Source organism: Prionailurus bengalensis, chromosome E4 (genome assembly GCF_016509475.1).
Source record: "Prionailurus bengalensis isolate Pbe53 chromosome E4, Fcat_Pben_1.1_paternal_pri, whole genome shotgun sequence".
Taxonomy (NCBI): Eukaryota; Metazoa; Chordata; class Mammalia; order Carnivora; family Felidae; genus Prionailurus; species Prionailurus bengalensis.
In genome coordinates this window covers 5332608-5360429 of record NC_057360.1, presented here as the reverse complement: position 1 = coordinate 5360429, position 27822 = coordinate 5332608, and the positions used below count along the sequence as shown (strand labels likewise).

Sequence of the window (27822 nt, the reverse complement as noted above, 5' to 3'; positions counted from 1 at the left end):
AAACAGTAATTATTAATAAGGATGTGGAGAAAAAGGAACCCTTTTGCACTGTTGGTGGGAATATGAATTGACACAGCCAAGGCAGAAGAGTATGGAGATTCATCAAAAAATTAAAAATAGAAATACCATATGATCCAATAATTCCACTACTGTTTACTCAAAGAAAATGAAAACACTAACTCAAAAAGGTATATGCCTCTCTGTGTTTATTACAGCATTGTTTACGATAGCCAAGACATGAAACAACCTAAGTATCCATCAACAGATGAATTGATAAAGACAATGTGATACGTACACACCCACAAACACACAAAATGGAGTTTTACACAGCTATAAAAAAGGATGATATTGTGCCATTTGAGACAGCATGGATGGACCTAGAAGGTATAATGCTAAGTGAGGTAAATTAGACTGAGAAAGACAAATACCATATGACTCCACTCAAAATGGAATCTAAAACAAGTGAATAAGCAAATAGAGGTATTCTAGACATAATATTTCATCCATAAATATTTTAGTATGTATGTTAAAATGTTAAGATTCTTAAATTTTATTTTATTATTTTGTTTACTTCCTTAAGTAATCTATACACCCACTGTGGGTATCAAACTCACGACTCTTGAGATCAAGAGTTGCATGCTCTAAGGGCGCCTGGGTGGCTCAGACAGCTGGGCGTCTGACTTCAGCTCAGGTCATGATCTCACCACTCGTAAGTTTGAGCCCTGTGTCAGTCTCTGTGCTGACAGCTCAGAGCCTGGAGCCTGCTTTTGATTCTGTGTCTCCCTCTCTCTCTGCACCCACCCCCTCTCCTTCAAAAATAAATAAACATTTTTAAAAAGGCAACCCTAAAACTCTTTAAATACATACATACATACATACATACATAGTGAAGGCAATTAGACAAGAAAATGAAATAAAGACATCCACATTGGAAAGGAAAAAAATAAATTACCTCTATTTGCAGATGACATGATTAATATAAAAACCCCTAATGAATCCACTAAAAAATTATTAAAACTACTGAGTTTAGTAATTTCATATGGAAATTTACATGGAATTTCACAGGGAAATTCAAGAAAAAAAAGAATAGACAAGACATTTTTGAAAAAGAACAATGTTGGAAGACTCACAGTTCCTGACTTTAAAACTTAACTGTAAAGCTGCAGCAATTGAGGGGTGCCTGGGTGGCTCAGTTGGTTGAGCATCTGACTCTTGGTTTTGGCTCAGGTCATGACCTCATGGTTCATGGGTTCGAGCCCCACATCTCTCTCTACACTGACAGAGCCTGCTTTTTTTCTTCTTTACTTATTCCACTTATAGTCTCTTAGTTGTTTTTCTGCCTTTCTTCAATGCCTTTTTTTCAGTTTTTATTCACATATAATTTCCCACCAGTAACTTTTAATTTAATCTTCATGTCCCTTATCATCATCTATTTCATGTGCTGGTTTAGTCAACTCTTATTTCTATTTGTGCTTCATTTTCTGTTCCTAGCTTATGAATTTACTTTATTTCAATTCCAGTATAGTGTTATATTTCAGTTTCAGGTGTACAACATAGTGATTCACCTACTCAATGAATTTATAACTCGAGATTTTTCTTTCTCTTATCACCAAATGCTTGTTTGATATTTAATTCAGTTCAATATCAGTTTGTAGTTTTCTTCTGCTTTTTGTTTGTTTGTTTTTTTAAGGGAATTTAATGAACTGAAATGTTTCTATTTTTATTTTCTATTCTCCTATAGTAGCTTTTTATAGGTAAAGTCTGATTATACCTTTGAATTTTATGGACAGTTTGGCAGCCTAAGTTGGTTTGAAACATTCCTAGATAAATGTAGCAAAGTGCAGTTTCTTTAACTGATGGCTTTTTGTTGGTAGTGTTGCATTTTCTTGGTTGTTTGGTTTGGTTTTTCGACTTACCTGATCCTAAACTTCCCCTCTTGATTCTTCCCTTCACCACTTACTCTCCGAAGGGTGTTTCCCTTTCCTGTATCTTCTCTCCTGAAGTGACACCTTTCTGAGGGTCTCACGTGCTTTTAATTCCTGTCCTCATAGTTCTGTGGTCTCCCAGAAGGTTTTGTCCTGTTATATTTTTGCACCTAGGGAATGCTTTCTCTCTCTGTGGGTGATTTGAATTCAGTCTTAACCTTTTGTTTCCTGTCTTTTCCCTGCAGTGTTCCAGAAGCCTCCTCACTCTCCACAGTGGATTATGATAGGAGCTTGAGTGAGAGCTCTGCTGAAGATAGTTGGTTTTTCTACTTACAGGTCTACTTGACATTTGTAGTACGCTTTGTCTTCTTGCTTTGCTGTAATGTAGACTTTTCTGGGTTTTATTTGTTGATCTGTGTGTTTTTTTGGAAATGTGTGGAGAGAGTCAAACTTATGTGGCCACCATTACCTGGGCTAACCATTTACCCCCCCCCCCCACCCCTCATGTTTTGATACACTGTCAGATTACAGGAATTAGCAACTATATCCTTTTTTTATACCCACCATGCAGAGACATGGTTCGGCAAAAACTTCTTATGTAATACTTAGCCTCAGTCCTTATGCTGATGTCTCCGCAGTCATTTCGACGGCCTGAAGCTCTTCTAGCAGAGTCTTGAGGAAGGGCTCTTAAGAGTAATATTACCTGAATTACTTTATGGTCATAAGAGCTTATTTATGGATTTGGTATCTAAAAGTTGGTGTATCTGGATATAAAAATTATTGGCTTCTGTTTTATTTCTGTTACTTTGTTGTCTCTGACATAAAGTGTTGCTTCCAAAACATCTGGTGAAAATATGATCTGCTTTCCTTTATGAATAATATGTGTGTTGGTTGTTGTTCTGGTTGTTCTTGTTGTTTTGGTCACAATCCCCAAACTGTTTCTTTTTAAGCCCAGTGCTTTTATTAATATAGCTCCTGGTTGTTTTTATTTTTTAAATCATCCGTAATTGTTTTTCATAGATATGAGCTGTGCCTTTTTAATATGTTGTTTCAAGTTATTTTATTTCACATATTACTCTTGACTTAGAGTTAGTGTTGATGTTACTGTTGTGTTCCAAACATCTTGGTTTTCTTCTTCAGGATCTCCCAACTATACATACATTGGATTTTCTTTGCCTATCTTTTATATTTGCCACTTACTCTTGAATTACTTTTTATCTCTTTTGTTCTTAAAAAGCTGTTTATCTCAAGACCTTATCTATTGCTTATTCACAGTTGTGGTTTTTTTCTAAACACATTTGGTTTATTTCTGAAATGACTTTTTCTTTTATTTCTATATTTTTCCTGAGTTCTAGCTTATTTATGAATTTCAAATTCTGATTTATATTGTTCTTTCATAACTTCTATCATTTCCTTATTTATTTTGCCTCATTTTGAAATAGTAGATGTATCCGCCAGTGTTCTCACAGACAAACAGAACCATTTTAGAATTTGTACATACTTATATTAAGAGATTTATTTTAGGGAACTGGCTCCTGTGACTGTGGGAGCTTGCAACTCTGACATCTTTTGGTCAGGCCAGCAAGCTGGAAATTCAGTCAAGAGTTAATGCTGCAGTGTTGAAGCAGAGTTTCTTCTCCAGGAAACCTCCATTTTTTTCTGAAGGTTTCCAACTGATGGAAGAGGCCCCATCCACATTATTAAAGGCATTCTCTTTTACTTATAGTCAACTGACTATAGATATAAGCCACATCTATAAAATATCTTCACAGATAAACCTAGGTTTGATTAAATAACTGTGTACTATAATCTAGCCAAGTTGATACATAAGGCTAACACTCACATTAAGTTATAGCGTTCATTTATACATTGTGTATGTTCTTACAGTTATTCTGCTTCATATTTTCTTTTTCGTGTAATAACTATGTAAAATTAGACTGTGATCCTTTTTCTGTTGCTTTTTTTTTTTTTACATGAAATTAATTTTCCTGATCTTTAAGGAGGGTGGGTCAAAATAACTTTTCTAACTTCATGGCTGTAGAGTTACCTCTTCTGTTGTTTTGTAAAGTATCCAAAAAATGAGGCTAATACTTTCTGAGATCTCCAGATTCTATTTCCCTCTCTCATTTATCTGTAGCTTCTCTTTCCTTTGTCTTTATTGTCCCTTTCCAACTCTATTGGGATTCTTTTCCCTGTATTTTTCATTACAGATCCTTGTCCTAGAAGGTATCTTTGGGTCCTTGGTTTAGGGTTCGTAGGTCCTAGCTTCTCCTGCTCTTTCAGACATTATCATGGACTTCATGGACTTACTTAGAAATGGAAAGTGCAACAACCCCTCTGGTTAGAGTTGCTGTCCTCGAAATGTCCTGCCGTGGTTTCCACTGAATACCTATCACTGATTTAGGTGGTTCTTCCCTTCTAAGGCCTACCATATTTGCTTTCTTTTGCTTCCTTATGCTCATACATGTGAGTCTGGTTGTTTTAGCTGGTTTGTTCCAACCCACTTATATTTGGGGATTTTGACAGATACTTTGTCACCAAGTTTTATTATTGGCATTGTCCAGTGTTGTTTGTTTTATTGGTACTATCCTAATTGTTCTCTCTCTGCTTATAAGGAAATTTGGGTAGATCGAAAAACTACATCACCACTAACCCTTCACAATTTGTTTTCTTTTTTAAACTCTTCTTTTTTCCTCTTTTTAAATAGCCTTCCTTCTACTATTTTGGGTTTTCCCTGTTGTTATTTTATTAGCATCTTCTACTGAAAACAGAGTGTATTCACTTTCAAACTACCTTATTTCTTTTGTATATATTGAAGGATATAAATTTCATTTTAGGAGTTATTTATACTATATGCTACATTTTGATAACATTGAATGCTTTTATTGTTTATTTATACATATTTTGTAATTTCCTTTGTGATTCCTCCTTTGCTCCATGAATCACTCAGAAGTAAAGTTTGGGCTTTCTATTTTAAGAATTATATGTATCCTAAGATTTTCTTCTACCTTTATGAGAAATTCTAATTTTATTTCATTAATATCAAAAGCATAGTATGTGTGATAACAATTCTTTGAGATTGGCTAAGACTAATTTTGTAAATAAGGTCAATTTTGATTAAATGTTCTATGTAAGATTGGAAAGAATATGTTTTATATTGGTAAATTTTAGGAAGTGTGTGTGTGTGTGTGTGTGTGTGTGTGTGTATCTTTTACAGGTTTATCTGTAGTTTGAGAAAAGTGTATCAAAAATATACCACAGTATTTGTGACTTTTAAATTTTTTCCTAGTAATTCTATCAAATTTTGCTTTATATAATCTACAGGTTTAAGGCAATCTCTATCAAATGCCAACACCATTTTTCACAAAACTAGAACAAATAATACTAAAATTTGTATAGAACTACAAAAGACCCCAAGTAGCCAAAGTGATGTTGAGAAAGAACAAAACTGGAGGTATTACAATCCCAGATGTCAAGCCACAATACAAATCTGTAGTAATCAAAACAGTATGGTACTGGCACAAAAATAGACATAAAGATCAATGGAACAGAATAGAAAGCCCAGGAATAAACCAATTAATCTATGACAAAGGAGGCAAGATTATACAGTGGGGAAAAGGCAGTGTCTTCAACAAATGGTGCTGGGAAAACTGGGCAGCAACATGCAGAAGAATGAAATGGGACCACTTTCTTATACCACATATAAAAATAAGCTCATAATGGATTAGAGACCTAAATGTGGGACCTAAAACCATAAAAATTCTAGAAGAGATCACAGGCAGTAATGTCTCTGACATCAGCCACAGCAACATTTTTCTAGATATGTCTCCTAAGGTAAGGAAAACAAAAGCAAAAATAAACAATGGGAACTCTATCAGAATACAAAGCCTTTGCACAGCACAGAAAACCATCAACAAAACAAAACGACAACCTACTAAATGAGAGAAAATATTTGCAAAAGATATATCTGATAAGGGGTTAATATCCAAAACATATAAAGAGCTTATACAACTCAATACACACACACACACACACACACACACACACACACACACACACACACACATACACAATCCAATCTAAAAATGGGCAGAAGACCTGAATAGACTTTTTTCCCAAAGACCTACAGATGGCCAACAGAGATGTGAAAAGATGTTCAACATCACTCATCATCAGGGAAATGCAAATCAAAACCACAATGAGATATCACCTCACACCTGTCAGAATGGCTAAAATAAAAAACACAACAAACAACAAAGGTGGGTGAGAATGTATAGAAATAGGAACCCTTGTGTACTGTTGGTGGGAATGCAAACTGGTTCAGCCACTATGGAAAAGAGTATGGAGATACTTTAAAAAATTAAAAACAGAAATACCATATGATCCAATAATTCTACTACTGGGTATTTATCCAAAGAAAATGAAAACACTAATTCAAAAAGATGTATGCATCCCTATGTTTATTGAAGCATTATTTACAACAGCTAAGATACAGAAGCAACCTAAGTATCTATCAATAGATCAATGGATAATGAAGATAGCTTATCAGTAGATGAATGGATAAGGAATACACACACACGCATATGCACACACAAACACACACACACACAGGAATATTACACAGTCATACAAAAGGATGAGATCATGCCATTTGAAACAACATGGGTGGGCCTAGAAGGTATGTTAAAGTGAAATAAGTCAGATTGAGAAATAAGTCATAGGGTTTCAGTCATATGTAGAATCTCAAGAAACAACGACAGCAACAACAAAGAATAAACAAAACACAGAATCAGACCTATAAATACATAAGACAAAATTATGGTTGCCAGAGGGAAGGGTGGCAGGTCGGGCAAAATGAGTACAGGGGAGTGAGAGATACAGGCTTCTAGTTACGAAATGAATGAGTCAGAGGAATGAGACACAGCATAAGGACTTTGTCAATGATATTGTAATAGCAGTATATGGAGACAGATGGTGGCTACACTTGTGGTGAACGGAGCATTAATGTAAGACCTTGTGGAATTGCTATGCTGTATGCCTGAAACTAATGTAACATTGTGTGTCAGCTAAAATTTAAACATTTCTTTCTTTACGTATTTCAGGGTTATGTTATATCTTCTGGTGATTTTTTTTCTCTTTTTTCTTACACACTGTCACTGATCCTATCATTTCAAACTTATGACATAGTTGGTATCATAATCTCCCTTTTACAAGCAAAGACACTGATACACTCTTTGCACACGTATATCTACAAGAAATGTGTACACATTATAAAACTGTTACTCTAAAGGTGAAATGACGTCCCAATGCTGGCTGAAGTAGACCAATGTTGAGACTGAGACTGATGATATTAGGATGTGGATCAGTATCCTTCAAAAGAGGAAAGAAAGAACTTATAAATGAAAGAATGTGAAGCAGAAAAAAAAAGAAATAAGGAAAATGTGACTGATGAAAGTGATAGTGACAGTCAGTGATCCGTGAATAGTAGGACCTCAGAATTCACCATGTCTTGTTTTTAAGTGTAGGATCTTGTCTCATCCATTTTTCTTTATCCTCAGAATCTGCTGGAGTACAGTCACCTGCCAGACACTTGAGAGATGATGATGATGATGATTATTATTATTTTACTAAAAAAATTTTAATGCTTATTTATTTTTTAGAGAGAGGCACAGAATTGAGTAGGGGAGGGGCAGAGAGAGAGGGAGACACAGAATCTGAAGCAGAATCCAGGCTCGGAGCTGTCAGCACAGAGCCCGATGCGGGGCTCAAATCCACAAGCTGTGAGATCCTGACCTGAACCAATGTCAGATGCTTAACTGACTGAGCCACCCAGGTGCCCCTATTATTAATATTTTAAGTGTTTATTTATTTTTTAGAGAGAGAGAGCAGGGGAGGGGCAGAGAGAAAGGGGGACAGAGAATCCCAAGCAGGCTCTGCGCTGACAGCAGAGATCCCAATGCGGGGCTGTAACTCACAAACCACAAGACCATGACCTAAGCCGAAGCTAGCCCCTCAACCAACTGAGCCACCCAGGTGTGCCGATTATTTTTGAAGTAAAATAAGAATCTTATAGGGTTCTTTTATTAATTTATTTTCAAGTTAGTTAACATACAGTGTAGACTTGGCTTCAGGAGTAAAACCCAGTGATTCATCTTTTACGTATGACACCCAGTGTTCATCCCGAAAAGTGCCCTCCTTAATGCCTGTCACCCATTTAATCCACCCCCAACCCCCACTCCAGCAACCCTCAGATTGTTCTCTGTATTCGAGAGTCTCTTATGGTTTGCTTCCCTTTATGTTGATCTTATTTTTCCTTCCCTTCCCCTATGTTCATCTGTTGAGTTTTTCAAATTCCACATGAGTGAAATCATATGATATCTGTCTTTCTCTGACTTAATTTGCTTAGCATAATACCCTCCAGTTCCATCCACATTGTTGCAAATGGCAGGATTTCATTCTTTCTCATCGTCAGGCAGTATCCCATTCTTCATCCATTCATCAGTTGATGAACATTTGGGCTCTTTGCATAATTTGGTTATTGTTGTTGATAGCACTGCTATAAACATTGGGTGCAAGTACCCCTTCGAATCAGCACTCCTGTATCCTTTGGATAAATTCTGGTAGTGCAATTGCTGGTTCTATTTTTTAATTTTTTGAGGAACCTCCATATTGTATTCCAGAGTGGATGCACTGGGTCGCATTCCCACCAACAGTGCAAAAGGGTTCCCCTTTCTCCGCATCCTTGTTGTTTCGTGAGTTGTCAATTTTGGCCACTTTGACTGATGTGAGGTGGTATCTCACTGTGGTTTTGATTTGTGTTTCCCTGAAGATGAGGGATGTTGAACATCTTTTCACCCCTTTGTTGTGCAGAAGCTTTTTATCTTGATGAGGTCCCAACAGTTCATTTTTGCTTTTATTTCCTTTGCCTCCTGAGACATGTCAAGTAAGAAGTTGCTGTGGCTGAGATCAAAGAGGTTGGTGCCTGTTTTCTCCTGTGGGATTTTGATGGTTTCCTGTCTCACATTTAGGTCTTTTATCCACTTTGAATTTATTTTTGTGTATGGTGTAAGAAAGTGATTTAGTTTCATTCACCTTCATGTTGTTGTCCAGTTCTCCCAGCACCATTTGCTAAAGATAGTGTCTTTTTCCATTGGATACTCTTTCCTGCTTTGTATAAGATTAGTTGGCCATACATTTGAGGGTCCATTTCTGAGCTCTGTATTCTATTCCACTGACCTATATGTCTGTTTTTGTGCCAATACCATACTGTCTTGATGGTTACAGCTTTGTAATACATCTTGAAGTCCAGGGTTGTGATGCCTCCAGCTTTGGTTTTCTTTGTCAACATTACTCGGGCTATTAAGGGTCTTTTGTGGTTCCACACACATTTTAGGATTGTTTGTTCTAGCTCTGAGAAGAATGCCAGTGCAATTTTGATTGGGATTGCATTGAATGTATAGATTGCTTTGGGTAGTATCAGCATTTTAGCAATATTTGTTTTTCCAACCCATGAGCACAGAATGTTTTTCCATTTCTTTGTGTCTTCTTCAGTTTCTTTCATAGCTTTCTGTGGTTTTCAGCACACAGATCTTTTACTTCTTTGGTTAGGTTTATTCCTAGATATTTTATGGGTTTTAGTGCAATTATAAATGGGATTGATTCCTTGATATCTCTTTCTATTGCTCCATTATCGGTGTATAGAAATGCAACCAATTCCTGTACATTGATTTTATATCCTGAGATTTTGGTGAATTCCTATATCAGCTCCAGCAGTTTTTTGGTGGAGTCTTTCAGATTTTCCAGGTAGAGTACCATGTCATCTGCAAAGAGTGAAAGTTTGACTCCTTCTTTGCCAATTTGGATGACTTTTATCTCGTTTTGTCGTCTGATTGCTGAGGCTAGGACTTCCAACACTACGTTGAACAACAGTGGCAAGAGTGGACATCCCTCTCATATTTCTGATCTTCGGGGGAAAGCTCTCAGGTTTTCTCCACTGAAGATTATATTAGCTGTGGGCCTTTCATATGTGGCTTTTATAATGTTAAGGTGTGTTTCTTCTATCCCAACTTTCTTGAGGGTTTTATCAAGAAACGATGCTGTATTTTGTCAAATGCTTTTTCTGCATCTGTTGACAGGATCATATGGTTCATATTATCTTTTCTTCTATTAATGTGGTCTATCATGTTGACTGATTTGTGAATATTGAACCAGCCCTCTAGCCCAGGAATGAATCCCACTTGATCGTGGTGAATAATTCTTTTAATGTACTGTTGAATTCAGTTTGCTAGTATTTGTTGAGAATTTTTGCATCCAGGTTCATCAGGGATACTGGCCTGTGATTCTCCTTTTTAGTGGAGTCTGTCTGTTTTGGGAATCGAGGTAATGCTGGCTTCATAGAATGAGTCTGGGAGCTTTCCTTCCATTTCTATTTGTTAGAACAGTTTGAGAAGAATGGGTATTAACTCTGCCTTAATTATCTGGTAGAATTCTCCTGGGAAGCCATTCTGGCCAGGACTCATTTGGGGGGAGATTTTTGATAACCGATTCAATTTCTTTGCTGGTTATGGGTCTGTTCAAATTTTCTATTTCTTCCCATTTGAGTCTTGGTGGTGTGTGAGTGTCTAGGAATTTGTCCATTTCTTCTAGATTTTCCAGCTTATTGGCACATAATTTTTCATAGTATTGTCTTCTAATTGTTTGTATTTCTGTGGTGTTGGTTGTGATCTCTCCTCTTTCATTCATGATTTCATCTATTTCGGTCCCCTCTCTTTTCTTTTGAGAAGTCTGGCTAGAGGTTTATCATTTTTGTTTATTCTTTCAAAAAAACATTCATTGATCTGTTCTACTGTTTGTTTTTTTGTTTGTTGTGACTCTACATTGTTTATTTCTGCTCTAATCTTTATTATTTCCCCTCTTCTGCTGGCTTTGGGCTTTATTTGTTGCTCCTTTTCTAGCTTATTTAAGTGTAAGGTTAGGTTGTGTATGTGGGACCTTTCTTGATTCTTGAGATAGTCTTGAATTGCAATGTATTTTACTTTTAGGACTGTCTTTGCTGCATCCCAAAGGATTTGGACTGTCATATTTTCATTTTCATTTGCTTCCATGTATTTTTAAATTTCTTCTTTAATTTCCTAGTTAGCTCCTTCATTCTTAATTAGGATGTTCTTTAACCTCCATGTATTTGGAGGCTTTCCAAAAACTTTTCCTGTGGTTGATCTCAAGTTTCATAGCATTGTGATCTGAAAATATGCATGGTATGATCTCAATCTTCTTGTACCTATTTGAGGGCATTTTCTGACCCAGTATGTGATCTGTTTTGGAGAATGTTCTATGTGTACTCGAGAAGAATGTGTATTCTTCTGCTTAAGATGAAATGTTCTGAATATATCTGTTAAGCCCGTTTGGTCCTATGTGTCATTCAGAGCCATTGTTTCCTTATTGATTTTCTGCCTAGATGATCTGTTCCATTGTTGTAAGTGGAGTATTAAAGTCTCGTGCAATTATGGTATTATTACCCAAAAGTTTGCTTATGTTTGTGATTAACTGATTTATGTATTTGGGTGTTTCACATTGGGGGCATAAATATTTACAATTGTTAGCTCTTCTTGATGGATAGACCCCTTAATTATGTATAATGTTTCTTCATCTCTTGTTACAGTGTTTGTTTTAAAATCCAGTTTGTTTGATATAAGTATGCCTACTCTGGCTTTCTTTTGACATCTGTTTGCATGACTGATGGTTCCTCACCCCCTCACTTTCAATCTTCAGGTGTCCTCTGGTCTAAAATGAGTCTCTGGTAGGCAGAATATAGATGGATCTTGGTTTTTTATCCATTCTGATACCCTGTGTTTTCTGATTGGGGCATTTAGTCCATTTACATTCCAAGTGATTATCGAAAGATATGGATTTAGTGCCATTGTGCTATCTGTAGATTTCAGGTTTGTTGTGATGTCTCTGGGTCTTTGTAGTCTTTGCTGCTTTCCACTCACAGAGTCCCCCTTAGGATCTCTTACAGGGCTAGTTTAGTGGTCACAAACTCCTTTAGTTTTTGTGTGGGAAAGTCTTTATCTCTCCTTCTGTTCTGAATGACAGCCTTGCTGAATAAAGGATTCTTGACTACATATTTTTCCTATTCACTCCCTTCTGGCCTGCCAAGGTTCAGTAGACAGGTCTGCTACCAACCTCATGTGTATTACCTTGTAAGCTAAGGACCTTCTGTCCCTAGCTGCTTTCATAATTCTCTCTTTGTCTTTGTATTTTGCCAGTTTCACTATGCTACGTCATGGTATTGACCTGTTTTTGTTGATTTTGAAGGGAGTTCTCTGTGCCTCTGGGACATGGATGCCTGTTTCCTTCCCCAGATTAGGGAAGTTCTCAGCTATAATTTGTTCAAATAAACCTTCCACCCCTTTCTCTTGCTTTTCTTCTTCTGGAACGCCTATGTGATGCATATTGTTTCATTTCACAATCATTTAGCTCTCACATTTTCCCCTCGTGATCTAGTAATTTCCTTTCCCTCTTTTTTTTCAGCATCATTTTCCATAATTTTATCTTCCCTTTCACCTACTCTCTCCTCTGCTTCTTCCACCCTTGCTGTCACTGTATCTAGTTTATTTTGCATTTCATTTATAGCATTTCTTAATTCATCATGCCTAGTCCTAGGTCTTTGATCTCTACAGCAATAGATTCTCTGTTGTCTTCTATGCTTTCTTCAAGCCCATCTATTAGTCTTATGACTATTATTTTAAATTCTTGTTCAGATATATTGTTAATATCTGTTTTGAGCAATTCTCTAGCTGTGTTTTTTTCCCAAATTTTGTTTTGGGGAAGAATTCTTCTGTTTCATCATTTTGGCTAATTTCTGTCTTTTGCATGTTTTAGTAGCTTGTTATGTGTCTGCACCTGCAAGTACTACTATATTAAAAAGGGGTCATTCACTGTTGAGGGCCTGGCACTTCAGGAAGTGTTTTTGGCGTATGTTGCATGCACTCTATTGTTGTGTTTTGGCTGCTCTATCCCACTGGTCAGTCCTCTGCAGAGGTCCTCCTTGCTTGTAGTGCTGGAGTGTTTGGACCTTCCACCAGGTGGGCTTTGATTTGTTTGTTGAAGTAACCATGGAAAAAAAGGAAAGAGGTAGGGGGGAGGCCTGATCCCATAAGAAAAGAAAAATGAAAGGGGAGAAAAGAAGACCAAACAGAGAATCAAAAAACTATAAGGCTTAAATCCAGAGAAAAAGAAAGGAAAATAAAGAAGGAAAAGAGATAGAAAAGATCTAAAAAAATAAAGTAAAAATGCCTGAACAGACTATATATATATTAAGAATTGACCACAAACAATTCAGAAACTATGAGCCTTATTCCAATAGAAAAAAGGAAGAGGGTAAAAAGAAAAAGAGAATAGAAGAAAAAAAGAAAAGAGAAACGAAAAAGACAACCAGACAGGCAAACAACAACAATAACAACAGCAACAAACAGTTGTCCGTTGGTGCCAGGGACAGGTGGCTGTGCTGGTCTGGAGGAGAGGCTGGCTGCATTGGCTCAGTGTCAGTCTTGTTCCAGTAGGTGTGCAGTTACCAGGGGCAGGGTTTGGTGTAAGTGTCCCGCCTCCACTGGGGGCCGCTGTGCTTCTCTCTGAAGCCCCACTGTGTCGGTGATGGGGAGAAAACTGGCGACACCCCAATCTCTCCTTCCCACGCCAGGTTGTCTCAAACCCCTGTTCAGGCAGCCCTCACAGGATAGCGAGGGCATTCAGCTTGACCTGTTCCTCACGGTTCTCCAGCACCTTCTAGGTGCCCAGTTGGGATTCAAAACCCAATGTCTTAAAGGACCCCACACAGCATGGATCCTGTTCTGATGTAGAGCCACTCCACTCTGCTGATAAAAGGCTGATAAAAGACTGGGTGCCTGGGTGGCTCAGTCAGTTGGGCTTCTGACTTCAGCTCAGGTCATGGTCTTCCAGTTCTTGCGCTTGAGCCCCGCATTGGGCTCTCTCCTGTCAGCACAGACCCGGCTTCGGATCCTCTGTCCCCAACCCCCCCCCCCCCCCCGCCCCTCCCCTGCTTGTGCTCTCTCTGTCTCAAAATAAATAAATAAACTAAAAAAAAAAAAAAAAGGCCTTTGGCTGGCACCTGCAGGGTCTTTGTCATTGGGGAGGCAATAAACCCTTTTCCCAAAGTACTCTGGAAAGGGGACTGTTTTCCAGTATCCCCCAGAGATCCGTGTACCAGGCTATGCGCTCCAGGGGGAGGTTCCTCCTCCACAGGAGCACCCAGCGGCTCCTGGCTTAGCTTCGGAGAAAGTCGGCGAAAGTCGTGCACTTTTGAAACCTCCGAGTTTCAGCTCCTAAGGCTGTTTGCAAAATAGAAACTGGCACTCTCTGTATTTCTCATTCCCCCATCTGTGGTCTGGAGAGGTTTTCCTTTGGTGCCAACTGAGTCCTGACTTTTACAACCCCTCTCTCTTTCACTCCCTTTTGTCTCTGCACAGAAAGGGCTCCCTCCCTTCCATGCCTCTGCCATTTTCTCTCCACCACTCCATATACACGCACCTCCATCCCACCACGCTGCCTCTCTCTGCCCCTGGAGGTCCTTCTGCCACTCTGCAGATCCATTTCCTGGGTGGTCCAAGTGATCTCTCCTCAATACAGCTGTGTTTGAGGGGCCAGGGCAATCCCAGTCCCCCTACTTCCCTGTCGTCTCGACTCCACAAAGAAGCTTAGAGTTTTTAAGGGAGACTACTGAAGTGTCTTGGAAAAGGTACATTGCCTTTCTTTGTCGTATTACTTTGTACAATTTTAAAGCAATAAAATGTTTAGTCATTCTTTCTTTCAATGATAAGGACACAGAAAATTCAACCCTGCCTCTGAATATTGAGGTAAAAATTCTGGGGCAGACCTTTTGTTTGAACTATTGTACCTTCTTTTTTAGATTACGTTAGAGTATGAAGGAACATCATTTCTTGAGTGGAGTGTGCCAGGAACTTGTTCAGTGAAAAATAAAAGGTAAGATTTTTGCTGCTGATGTCAATATAATGTGTGTATTTACCCATAAAAAAGTATTCATATAGTGCGGACAGTCAGATTTAAGGCAGTGATTGAATGTAAATTTCTTCCCATTAAATAGATGTGAGAAGAAAGACAAGATCTCTTTGAAAATAGGATATGGGGTGCCTGGATGGCTCAGTCCGTTAAGCGTCCAACTTCGGCTCAGGTCATGATCTCAAGGTTCATGGGTTTGAGCCCCGCACTGGGCTCTGTGCTGACAGCTCAGAGCCTGGAGCCTGCTTCGGATTCTGTGTCTCCCACTTTCTCTGCTCAACCTCTCTCTCTCTCTCTCTCTCTCTCTCTCTCTCTCTCTCTGTCTCTTTCGCTGTCTCTCAAAAATGAATAAACATTAAAAAAATTTTTTTAAAGAAAATAGTATAAAAGTAAAATATGCTGTATGTTTTATTTTTCTTGTTAGCATACAATTAATGTTTTTAGGCTTAAAAAGTAGGGAATTTTTCCTAACCTTGTATGCTTATTTATCTTTCTGTTCTTTTTAAATACTAGCTCACCGAGGACAGAGCTGCGTTGTTCTTCTCCTGGTGTTCATACTATAAGACCAATTGTTGTGGGCCCAGTGAGTTGATTTTAATGATAACTTATTAAATCTTGAGTAATTATCTCTGTTACACTTTATTTCCCATATTTTGAGCTTTCAACCTAACTTAATCTGTTTTAAATAGTATGTGTTAATCATAGATAAGAGGTATTTTTAAATTATTATCAATAGGGCATTAACTTCCAGATATATCTCATAGAAAATGATGTTATGAAATGGTATGCGATTTTACCTCAGCCTTTTTGTCAATAAGTATGTGAAAGCCTCAGTTACCACCTTCCAGGTAACAATACTCCCCAATGAGTGGGTCTCACATCGTATACTTTTATAACAATTCCCTGGATTAAAAGCCATTTCTGGCAAGTTTGTTTTTACTATATTTTCTTCAATTCGAGAAAGCATTTGTGAATGCAAATACATAAGAATGATGTTGAATCCTCTCTGGGTTACAAAAAAAAAAAGAAAGAAAAAGCTAAGCATCAAAAACATCGGCTCTCTACTAATTAGTAACAGGTACCGGCCAGGCATTCATAGCTGATATTCCCACGCAAGTGTGTCTAAAGCCACTGCCATAGAGACTGCGTGTGACAAAATTTGACTATATTTTGGGGCTTATGCCTTCTTCTTGATTTCTGATCTTTATTTTCAGAGAACAAGTAGAGTGATGCAGGAGCGGCCAAATGAATATTAATTCATTTTTTCAAAACTCGTAGATTGAAAAGTATTTCAACTTGAGGTTTTTGAGTTTATGAATATTTACCAGTTTCATGGACACAATTCTGAGGAAGTAAAGGTTTACTCCTTTTCCTTTTGTTGTGTGTTAGAAGCCCAAATGTGCAATGTTACATACACACAAATACATGCATAGAGAAGAGTATCTTTGTTGTTTACGGATAGTGCCATCAGATCTTATAACCTTTAAGGATGTACACGTGACTTTAGAAATACATTCAAGAACACTCAGATATAACAATCCAAAATGTCTCCAGGCATTGCCAGTGTACCCTGGTGAGCAAAATCATCTCTGATTCAGAACCATCATGGAAGAAAATGAATTGAATTGCATTTCAGTGAGTAAGACTGTCCAGGAAAACTCACTATTTTCCTTTATACACTCACAGAGAACAGTCTGTTACCACATGAAGTATAAGGGGTTGGTTTCCATACTGACTAATTCTCTGATACCAGCTGACTGTCTTACAATTCTAAGTTCTGGCATTTTCTACATGGAGTTAACTTCCCATCCACAAGGTTAAGGGCTCAGTCCCACAAGACTGCTCCATTTCGGATGCCAACTGCAAGTCCCAGTTTGTCACCTGTACTCGTGACTGACTTTCCATAAATCCAGGTTCCTACAACCTTCTCCTCAGGGTCAATAATTTGCTAGAACAGCTTGCAGGACTCATGGAAATGCATTTATCGGTTATAATAAAAGATATGATAAAGGATACAGATGAACAGCCAGAGAAGAGCTTCATAAGGCAAAGTCTGGAAGGGCCCTGCGCACAGGAGCTTCCGACCCCACGGAGCTGGGTTGTGTCACCCTGCCAGCACATGGACATGTTTACCAACCTGATTTTTATGGGGCTTCATCACATAGGCATGATCAATCATTAACTCATTTTCTAGTCCTTCTCCCCCCTCCAAAGGGTGGGAGGTTGAGGTAAAAGTTCCAAGCTTCTAATCATGGCTTGGGCTTTCTAGTGACCAGTTCCCATCCTGGATCCCACCCGAGTCGCCTCATTAGAACAAAAGGGATTGAGGATCTCTGTGTCAGACCCTCCCGTCATTCAGGAGATTATAAGAGTTGTAGGAGCTCTGCATCAGGAACTGCGATCAAAAGATTAGCAGGAACTGGGTGCAAAGACCAATACATAACAAATTTGTCACTCATGATAGTGAATTCGTAATTACAGAGAATAGCTACAGAATTGAACTAGTATTACATGAATATTTGTTAGTTCTATTCTGAAATTTGTTCATTATACTTCCTCTCATCTTAGATCACTAATTTAGTGCCTCTGTGACTTTTCTGCCTGTATCCAAATTTGTATTTAAAGCTACCTCAATTTCCTTTTAGGATTCAGAAGAAGAACGCAATTTGTCTGTGCAAAGTTCTCATATCTGCTTCCTGTGGTATTATAGAGTTATGTAAGTAAGGCAATGTTGAATACAAAGATAACTAATGCTTTTTAAGAATAATTAGATTTAACTTTTAATTAACCACAGATGGATTATCTACATTATACTTTTCACATAAGCTTGCACTCACCAATCAAGATATCCTCAAATAAAATGCCAAACTAATATTGGGAAACAAACAATAAAAGTAACAATAGCAACCACTATTTGAACATATATTTCTAATGTTCATACTTGATGTAAATTATCTCTCTCACTTTTCATAACAAACAGAGATGCAAGTATTGTTATCTTTATTTTATAAATGAGGACATGTAAGCTTGGGTAGGTTAAATAACTCGGATAATAATACACAGCTACTAATAACTAGCATTGGGATTTGCCGCTGGTTTTTCAGACTACAGGGCTCTTTTAATTCCATTATATACATAGTTTCTCCAACCCATATTAACATGAGAGTGAATGAAAATAACTAAAAAGAGAAAACTGGCACAGGAGAAAATAATTAAGTGCATTAGAAAATTATCTGATAAGTTAAAACCATCAATGAATCAGAATATTTTTCAGTGCAACAGTCAAGGCAATATCCTAAGCCCTGAATAGGATACAGGGAACTGTCTTATGTGGCCCCTGCTCCCCAGAGGACTCAACAGCCTCGCATTTCATTGGCCACAGGGATTACTTGAGGACTGACACATGACCCAGGCAGTCGCCAGCAGAATACTCGTGTCTTCTGTAAAGCGGAAGTGGTCGTTGCAGATAGTTGTCTTGGTTCACGTGGTCCCTTAGAAGTCAGATGGCTCTGCAGTGTCTATGCAATTTTCGGACTAGAAGCCCTGATAACTAGATTTTAGCAAGCCCTTCAAGGAGTGCACGTTCCATTCCTCTCAGAAATACTGCCACCTTCCCAGACTCTTACCAAGAAGCAAGGATGGAGTCTCTGCTACTCCTGAACCTGACAGGGTTCTGTCCTAGTTGGGGATTTCAGATATGCCAATCGCCAGCTTTCTCCTGTGGGTTTGAAACCAACTGAGAAACAGACAAAGGCTAATTTGGAGATAAAAATTCCCTGCACAGCAGAATTGGAGAACAGAACCTTCCTCTCTGGCCACATGGGTTATTTTCTGCTTCCTCCAAGCAGAGACCAGGGGGGCCATCAGAGAAGGCAATCTGCCAAAAAAAAAAAGCATTGAAAAAGCATTGATAGTCAGTTTCACGAGTTTCCAATCTCACTCACACACACTGAGCCCCAAGAGCTAGTGACGGATATGGGCTTCCATACTGCTCTGATCTGGTCATGAATCATGAAAACAAAATCGGAAGAAGCAGCACCTATCTAGGGGGGGCAGTTAAGCCCAAAGAGACAGCTCAGTGGGAGCTAAGTGTTTTTCTGTTACGTAAGTGGTAAAAATGTACACAATTTATCACCTGTAAAAATACCATTTACAGAGTAAAATGAAACTAATACTCATGTATTCATCACACAAGTCAAGGAAGAGAACATTACCAGTACCGTAGAATCTGCTACTTAGAAATGCAGAATCTGGGGCCTCATTCCAGACCTCCTAGATCATTACCTGCATTTGAACAAGATCCTGTAGTCATTGTATGTACATTATTGTTTAGCAAATCCCATTCTGATGCACATGAACAGAAGTTTCTCTAGGATATAGACCTAAAAGTACAGTTGGCTAAAAGTAGGATATGCATTTGTTCAAGTTTACTAGGTAATGCCTAAATGCCTCTTGAAAAGATCGTTCAAATCTACGTCTACACCAGCAGCAGATGAATGTTCCCATTGTGCTACTTCCTCACCAATACTCAGTATTATCTGACTTTAATTTTACAATCTAGTAGATGTGAAATTATGTCACTGTGCTTTTTATTTGCATTTCCCTAATTACTATTGAGCATATTTTCATTTATTCATGAAGAATTTTTCTTCCCTTTCTGTTAAATGAGGATTTTTACCCATTTTTGAGTTATTTTTGTTTCAGAATAATTTATACGATTTCATTCTAATGACTATTTATATATTTCAATATATATATATATATATATATATATATATATATATAGAAAGAATTTATCCCAGTTTATGCAACTTTTTACTTCTCATGATCTCTGTTGATAACAGAGGTCCTTGCTATTATAGATGAATTTGCCAGCCCTTACCTTAATTGGTTTGTGCCTTTTTAAATCAATTTAAGAAATCTTTTCCTCCAAGTTCATAAAAATAGCCTCCTATGTTGTTTCCTGAAAGGTCCACATAGTTTTGACTTCCACAGTTAGGTCCTTAATCCATCTGGAGTTAGTTTTTGTATATACTTGGAGATAGGGATCCAATTTTATTTTTTCCATGTGAATAATTAATCTAATCAGACCCATTTATTGAATAATGTATTTACCTGTAGTGCCTGCTTTATCATACATCGATTTTCCATGTATGCATGTGTTTCTTTCCAGCTGGCTCTACTGTTCAGCTGATCTGTTTGCTTAATAAACACTACATTATCTTTATTACTATAATTTCATATTTCAAATCTTGATGAGTGACAGTGCAAATCCCTGGCCCACTCTGACCCCAAGTCTTGTTCTTCTTCATGAGTCTCTTAGCTTTGTCTATTTTTCCTCTGGCCTATTTTTCCTCTCTATGAAATTTTAGAATTGGTTTGTCAAATTCCACAAAAACTCTAGTAGGGATTCCTATAATTTGTCTCAATTTTTAAATCAATTTGGAGAGTTTCAGCTCAAGAATAATACATAACCTTCCATTTATTTAGGTCTTTTTATATGTCTGGCAAAAAATTTTTGCAGTTTTTCATAAAAGTGCCTGGACATTTTTATTAGACTTATTCCTAGGTGCTTTATATTTTTGTCTCTACTACACTCAGTTTTTTAAAGCTACATTTTCTATATTTTCTAACCAGAGCTTCTTGTTGTATAGAACACAATTTACTTTTGAATATTGATTTTTGTATTCAACAATCTTGCTAAATTCTTATATTAATTCTAACAATTTACTTATATATTCTCTTGGAGTTTTTACAAATCCTATCACCTGCAAATACTGATGGTTTTCTTTATCCCTTTCCAAATAAGTATGGCTTTTCTTTCTTTTATTCTATTGCAATTGTAAAGTCCACTGTCTAATAGTTTTATCTTTTAGGTTGTCTGTATTTTCTGTTTAATGACTTAACCTTGCCTTTGGTGTTTCACTATTATAGGTTTTTTAAAAAATCTATCCTACATGTGGTTTATTGCAGTTTCTGAATCTGAAGATTAGGGTCTTTCATTAATTCTGAAAAACCAGTCATCTTTTCAGATATTGATTCTCTCATTTTATTCTTTCTCTTTAGATTTTCATAAGAAAATATATGTCACCTTTTCATTCTGTCCTTCTTGAAATATTTTCATATTTTCTATCATTTTGTTTTCCATGACTCATTGTACACTATTTTTTTTTAATTTCAATTTGCTAATTCTCTTATCATCTGTGTCTAAAATTTGTCTTCACTAGGGGTGTCTGGGCGGCTCAGTTGGTTAAGCATCTGACTTCAACTCAGGCCATGATCTCATGGTCCATGGGTTCACACCCAGCATCGGGCTCTGTGCTGACAGCTCAGAGCCTAGAGCCTGTTTCAGATTCAGTGTCTCCCTCTCTCTCTGCCCCTCTCCCAGTCACACTCTCTCTCTCTTTCAAAAATAAATAAACATTAAAAAATTTTTAAATTTGTATCCACTAAAATCCTGTCTAGAGGCAACTGCCACGGTATATGCTCCCATTTTTTGCATTATTGCATCCAGAACTGCCTTTGTAATTTGTTGGGCCATATGAAGACTCTTGTTAAAAAATCAGAAGAAAAATAGTGTTAAAAGTTTTAAATATAAAGCATTCCCTTTCTTCCCCAGTCACTCTCTACTGGTCTTCGTGCTTTTATTTATATTTAATGTCATGCTCCCATGGACATGAGAATACTCTTGGGCCAACTGCAGACCCTCATAATCACTTGGCGATTCAGCATGTGTGCAGTTCACTTTCTGCCAGGTTTCCCCTGTCAACAGCCATTGGACCAACACCTCATGCCCCAGTCAGGGGTGGCATCTGAAGAAGTCAAGCCTGGTATCTTTCCTTACAGTGGGTCTAGTCATCTTGACCTATAGCAGATGAGTAACCTCCAAGGGTACTGCAACTTATCACTTGAACACACTAAGTACCCTGTTTGGGGGTGGGCAAGACACTCACCCCTGTGGAGACGAGGCCTCCATCTGCCACAGCACAGTGCTGCCACCTGGTGAGGCAGGGGGCAGCTGCTGCCATGCCTTACTCCAGATGCCACAAGTTTCATATACCCTACACTGACCCTCCCACACCTGAGCCCTGGCCATTGCCCAGGGTGAAGGCAGAAGCATTTTCAGGACAGGGAAGTGAGGAGGCCAAGACCAGGTGGAACCCAAGGTACCAGGGAATGGAGGAGTGAGGTACCAAGAACCTGTCCTGTGAAGGCAGACAGGAACAGGAGTCAGGACTGCACCAGCCAAAGCTCCCAAGTGCGCGCTTCATTGTCCCATCATAATTCACATATAAAATACAAGTTCAAAGATAAATTTATTAATAATTTCAGGAGAAAGATTGCAGTGGATTAAACCTCAAGCACCAGGCCCTCGCTGAGCACTGCTTGAGCACTGGGCTTTCCAAACCTATTGACTCTGTTTGCCCCCAAACCTGAGTTCTGACTCTGAGGAGGAGAATTCATGGAACAGGTACCATGTTATCATCTAGACTCTTGATTTATTTTCTCTCTCTCTCTCTCTCTCTCTCTCTCTCTCTCTCTCTCTGTCTCTCATTAGAACAGAGAAAAGGAAGGGAGAAGAATCCAGGAGGAGGTCATGCTCAGGCTGCTATCTTTCCTGAATTCATGGTGACACTGTTTGGCTTCATCACTCTATCCCAGTACTCGCTACATACTATCTGTCTATCTACTTAAATAGCTTGGTAAAGTCACTGAAAGTTTGCCAAGTTTAATAGGATATTTTTTAGTCCTCTTAGCACTTGACCACTGTACCACATATAATGTTGGAGATGACTTATTTCTTCTTGAAACTCTTTTCTTCCTTCACTTACCTGCTACTATCTTCCATGTCTTTTTTCTTTTTCTTGTACAATACATCATTATTGTTGTACATATTTTCTTGTACAATACATCATGCTACACATTAGATCCTGGAACTTAATTAGCTTATAACTAAAAATTTGTACACTTTGGCCAACATCTCCTTGTGTCCCCTAGCTCTAGACCCTTGGTGTAAACATCAATATACCCTCTGTTTCTATGAGTTTGAAGTTCTTAGATTCCATATATAAGGGAAGTCATATAGTGTCCTTCTTGGTCTGACTTATTTCACTTAACATAATGCCCTCCAGGTCCATTCATGTTGTTGCAAATAGCAGGATTTCCTTCTTTATATGGCTGAATGATATTCTATTGTATAGATTTACTACATTTTCTTTATCCACTCATCAGTTGATAGTCACTTAGGTTGTTTCCGTATCTTGGTTATTGTGAATGATGCTGCAGTTAACATAAGAGTGCAGTGGGGCACCTGGGTGGTTCAGTCAGTTAAATGTCCAACTTCAGCTCAGGTCATGATCTCACAGCTCATGAGTTTGAGCCCTGTGTCAGGCTCTGTGCTGGCAGCTCAGCCTGAAGCCTGCCTGCTTTGGATTCTGTGTCTCACTCTCTCTCTGCCCCTCCCCCACTCATGCTCTGTCTCTGTCTCTCTCTGTCTCTCTCCCCAAAATAAATAAACATTAAAAAAAATGGGAGTGCAGATAACTCTTCAAAATAATGATTTATTTTCCTTTGGAATATACCCAGAAGTAGGATTGCTGGATTACATGGTAGTTCAATTTTAACTTGTAAAAGAACCTCCACACTGTTTTCCATACTATCGGTACCAATTTCCATTCCCACCAACAGTGCACAATGGTTCCTTTTTCTCCACATTCTTACCAACATGTATTTGTCATTTCTTGTCTTTATTTATTTTTTTTATCATATCCATTCTAACAGTTGTGGGGTCATATGACATTATATCCCTGATGATCAGTGATGTTTAGCACCTTTTCATGTACCATACCAACTGTATGTCTTCTTTGGAGAAATGTCTTTTTAGGTACTTTGCCAATTTTATAATCAGATTGGGGTTTTGTTTGTTTGTTTTTTGTTTTTTGATATTGAGTTGTATGACTTTCATATATTTTGGATATTAACCCCTTATCATATATATGGTTGGCAAACATTTTCTCCTATTCTGTATGTTAGCTATTCATTTTGTTGATTGCTTCTTTTGATGTGCAGAAACTTTTTAGTTTGATGTGATCCTACTTGTCAATTTTTACTTTTGTTGCTTGTTCTTTTGGTGCCATATTTTAAAAAATCATTGTCAAAACTAAGGTCAAGGAGATTTTTCACCTATGTTTTCTTGTAGGAATTTTACTGTATTTCGTCTTACGTGTAAGTCCTTACTCTATTTTCAGTTAATTTTTTGAGTGGGGTAAGATAGTATTCTAATTTCATTCTTTTTCACATGGACATCCAGTTTTTCTAACACCATTTACTGAAGAGACTATTCCTTCCCCATTTAGTATTTGTGGCTCCCTTGTCAAATGCTGGTTGACTATAAGTGTGTGGGTTTATCTCTGGACACTTGATTCTGTTCCATTGGTTTTTGTGTCTGTTTTTAACAACAACACCATACTGTTTTCATTAATATAGCTTTGTAATGTATTTTGAAATCAGGAAGTGTGATGCCTCCGGCTTTGTTCTTTCTCAAAACTGATTTGGCTATTGGGGGTCTTTTGTGGTTCCACACACATTTTACAATTGTTTCCTCTGTTTCTGTGGGGGAAAAAATGCCATTGGAAATTGATAGGATTTTATTGAATCTATAGGTTTTGGTAGTATGGATACTGTGGCAATATTAACTCTCCTAACCTATGAACATGGAATATATTTCCATTTATCTGGGTCATCTTCAATGTCTTATAGCTTTTGGTGTATAGATCTTTCACTTCCTTGGTTAGATTTATTACCAAGTATTTTATTGTTTTTGATGCTATTGTAAATGCGCTTATTTTCTTCCTTTTTCAGATTGTTTATTGTTAGTGTATAGAAACACAACTGATTCCTGCGTGTTGATTTCATATGCTTCAACTTTATTGAATTTGTTGATTTTTTCTAACAGTTTCTTGGTGGTGTCTTTAGGAAGACATATATGATATTCAAGGTCATATCAGCAAGCAGAGACAATTTTATGTCTTCCTTTCTGATTTGGATGCCTTTTATTTCTTTTTCTTGCCTGATTACTCTGGTTAGGAGTCCCGTACTGCATGGAGTAGGAAAGGTGAGAGTGGGATGGGCACTCTAGTCTTGTTCTTGATCGTCCAGGAAAACTATCAACCTTTCACTATTGAGTATGATGTTAGCTGTAGGCTTGTTATATATTGCCTTTGTTACGTTGAGGTACGTTCTCTCTATATCCAATTTGTTGAGAGTTTTTATTAAGAAGGGATGTTGTATTTTGTTAGTTTTCCTGCATATATTGAGATGATCATATGACTTTTGTCTTTCATTTTATTAATGTGTTTCACATTTATTGCTTTGCATGTGTTGAACCATCCTTACATCCCACTTGATTATCATGTGTGATTCTTTTATTTATTTATTTTTTTAATATATGAAATTTATTGTCAAATTGGTTTCCATACAACACCCAGTGCTCATCCCAAAAGGTGCCCTCCTCAATACCCATCACCCACCCTCCCCTCCCTCCCACCCCCCATCAACCCTCAGTTTGTTCTCAGTTTTTAAGAGTCTCTTATGCTTTGGCTCTCTCCCACTCTAACCTCTTTTTTTTTTTTCCTTCCCCTCCCCATTGGGTTCCTGTTAAGTTTCTCAGGATCCATCTAAGAGTGAAAACATACGGTATCTGTCTTTCTCTGTAGGACTTATTTCACGTAGCATCACACTCTCCAGTTCCATCCACATTGCTACAAAAGGCCATATTTCATTCTTTCTCATTGCCATGTAGTATTCCATGTGTATATAAACCACAATTTCTTTATCCATTCATCAGTTGATGGACATTTAGGCTCTTTCCATACTTTGGCTGTTGTTGAAAGTGCTGCTATAAACATTGGGGTACAAGTGCCCCTATGCATCAGCACTCCTGTATCCCTTGGATAAATTCCTAGCAGTGCTATTGCTGGGTCATAGGGTAGGTCTATTTTTAATTTTCTGAGGAACCTCCACACTGCTTATGTGTGATCCTTTTAATATGCTGTTGAATTCAGCTTTACTAGTATGTTGTTGAGAATTTTTGCATCTGCTCTTCAGGGATATGGTCTGTAGTTTTCACTTCTTGTAGTATGCTTTTCTGACTTTGGTATCAGGATAACGCTGGCCTTGTAAAATGAGTTTGGGAGTTTCCTCCTCTTCAGTTTTTTGGAAGAGTTTGAAAAGGATTGTCATTAATTCTTCTTGAAATATTATTTGCTGGAATTAACTAATGAAGCCATCTATTCCTGGGCTTTTCTTTGATGAGAGATTTGTGCTTACTGACTCAATCGCCTGACTCATTTTTAGTCTGTCATATTTTCTACTTCTTCCAGATTTAGTCTCAGTAGATGATAATGTTTTAGGAATTTATTTCTTCTAGATTGTCAAATATGTTGGTCTATAATTGTTCACAGCAGTCACTTATGGTCATTTACATTTCTATAGAATTTGTAGTAATGTCCACACATTTCTGATTTTAGTAGTTTGAGTATTCTTTTTCCTTAGTCTAGTTAGAGTTTCATCAATTTTGTTTATTTTTTCAAGCAACAGTTCTTAGTTTTGTTGATCTTTTCTACTGGTTTTTTTTGGTCTCTACTTATTTCTGCTCTGATCTTTGTTATTTCCATTTTTCTGCTAACTTTGGATATAGTTTGTTCTTCTTTGTCTAGTTGCTTGACATATAAAGTTAGGTTGATTATTTGAGACCTTTCTTTTCCCTTAATGGGGGCATTTATCACTATAAACTCCCCTTCTTGAAGTGTTTTTGCTGCATCCCATAAATTTGTTATATTGTGTTTCCTTTTTCATTTGTTTCAAGATATTTTTAAAATTTATTTTATTTAGGGGCGCCTGGGTGGCGCAGTCGGTTAGGCGTCCGACTTCAGCCAGGTCACGATCTCGCGGTCCGTGAGTTCGAGCCCCGCGTCGGGCTCTGGGCTGGTGGCTCAGAGCCTGGAGCCTGCTTCCGATTCTGTGTCTCCCTCTCTCTCTGCCCCTCCCCCGTTCATGCTCTGTCTCTCTCTGTCTCAAAAATAAATAAAACATTAAAAAAAATTTTTTTTTAATTTATTTTATTTAAATCCAATTTATTTTATTTATTTAACATAGTATAATATGAATTCAGGAGTAGAATTTAGTGATCCATCACTTACATACAACACCCAGTGCTCATCAACATATTTTTTTTAATTTCCTTTTGATTTCATCTTTCACCCATGGTTTTTCAGTGTGTTGTTTAATGTCCACATATTTGTGTATTTCCCAGTTTTCCTCCTGTAATTGATCTAGTTTCATACTATTGTGGTCATAAAATATACTTAGTATGATTTCAATCTTTTTACATTTGCTGAGACTTTTTTTTTTAACCTAACATGTTTCATTTGGTCTAAAGTATAGTCCAAGGTCAACTTTCCCTTATTGACTGTCTAGATGATCTATCCATTGTTGAAAATGGCATATGGAAGTCCCCTGCTATTATATTATTGTATATTGCTCTCTTCAGACCTGTTAATATTTGCTTAATATGGTGCTCTGATGTTGTGTGCATATATGTTTACAATTGTTATAGCCTCTTGATGAATTAGCTTCTTTATTATTACACAGTTACCTTCTGTGTCTCTTGTTACACTTTTAAACTTACAATCTATTTTGTCTGATATAAGTATAGCTATTCCACTCTATTTTGGTTTCTACTTGCATGAGCTATCTTTTCCCATCCCTTGCTTTGAGCCTGTATATATCCTTGAAGCTGAAGTTAGTCTTTTATAAGAAGCATATAAAGGGGTCTTGTTTTTTATCCATGCAGCTATTCTGT

The 27822-nt window shown here is 37.6% G+C and overlaps 1 protein-coding gene across 2 annotated transcripts in view; it reads left to right on the top strand.

Moving 5' to 3' along the window:
- CATSPERE (catsper channel auxiliary subunit epsilon) overlaps positions 1–27822 on the top strand; it is a 198455-nt gene that overhangs the window by 12995 nt on the left and 157638 nt on the right. For both annotated transcript variants that reach the window (XM_043567779.1, XM_043567780.1), the window contains exons 3-5: positions 14851–14924; positions 15474–15543; positions 17606–17676. In XM_043567779.1, the coding sequence (XP_043423714.1) occupies positions 14851–14924; positions 15474–15543; positions 17606–17676 (215 nt within the window). The remainder of the gene's footprint in view (positions 1–14850; positions 14925–15473; positions 15544–17605; positions 17677–27822) is intronic.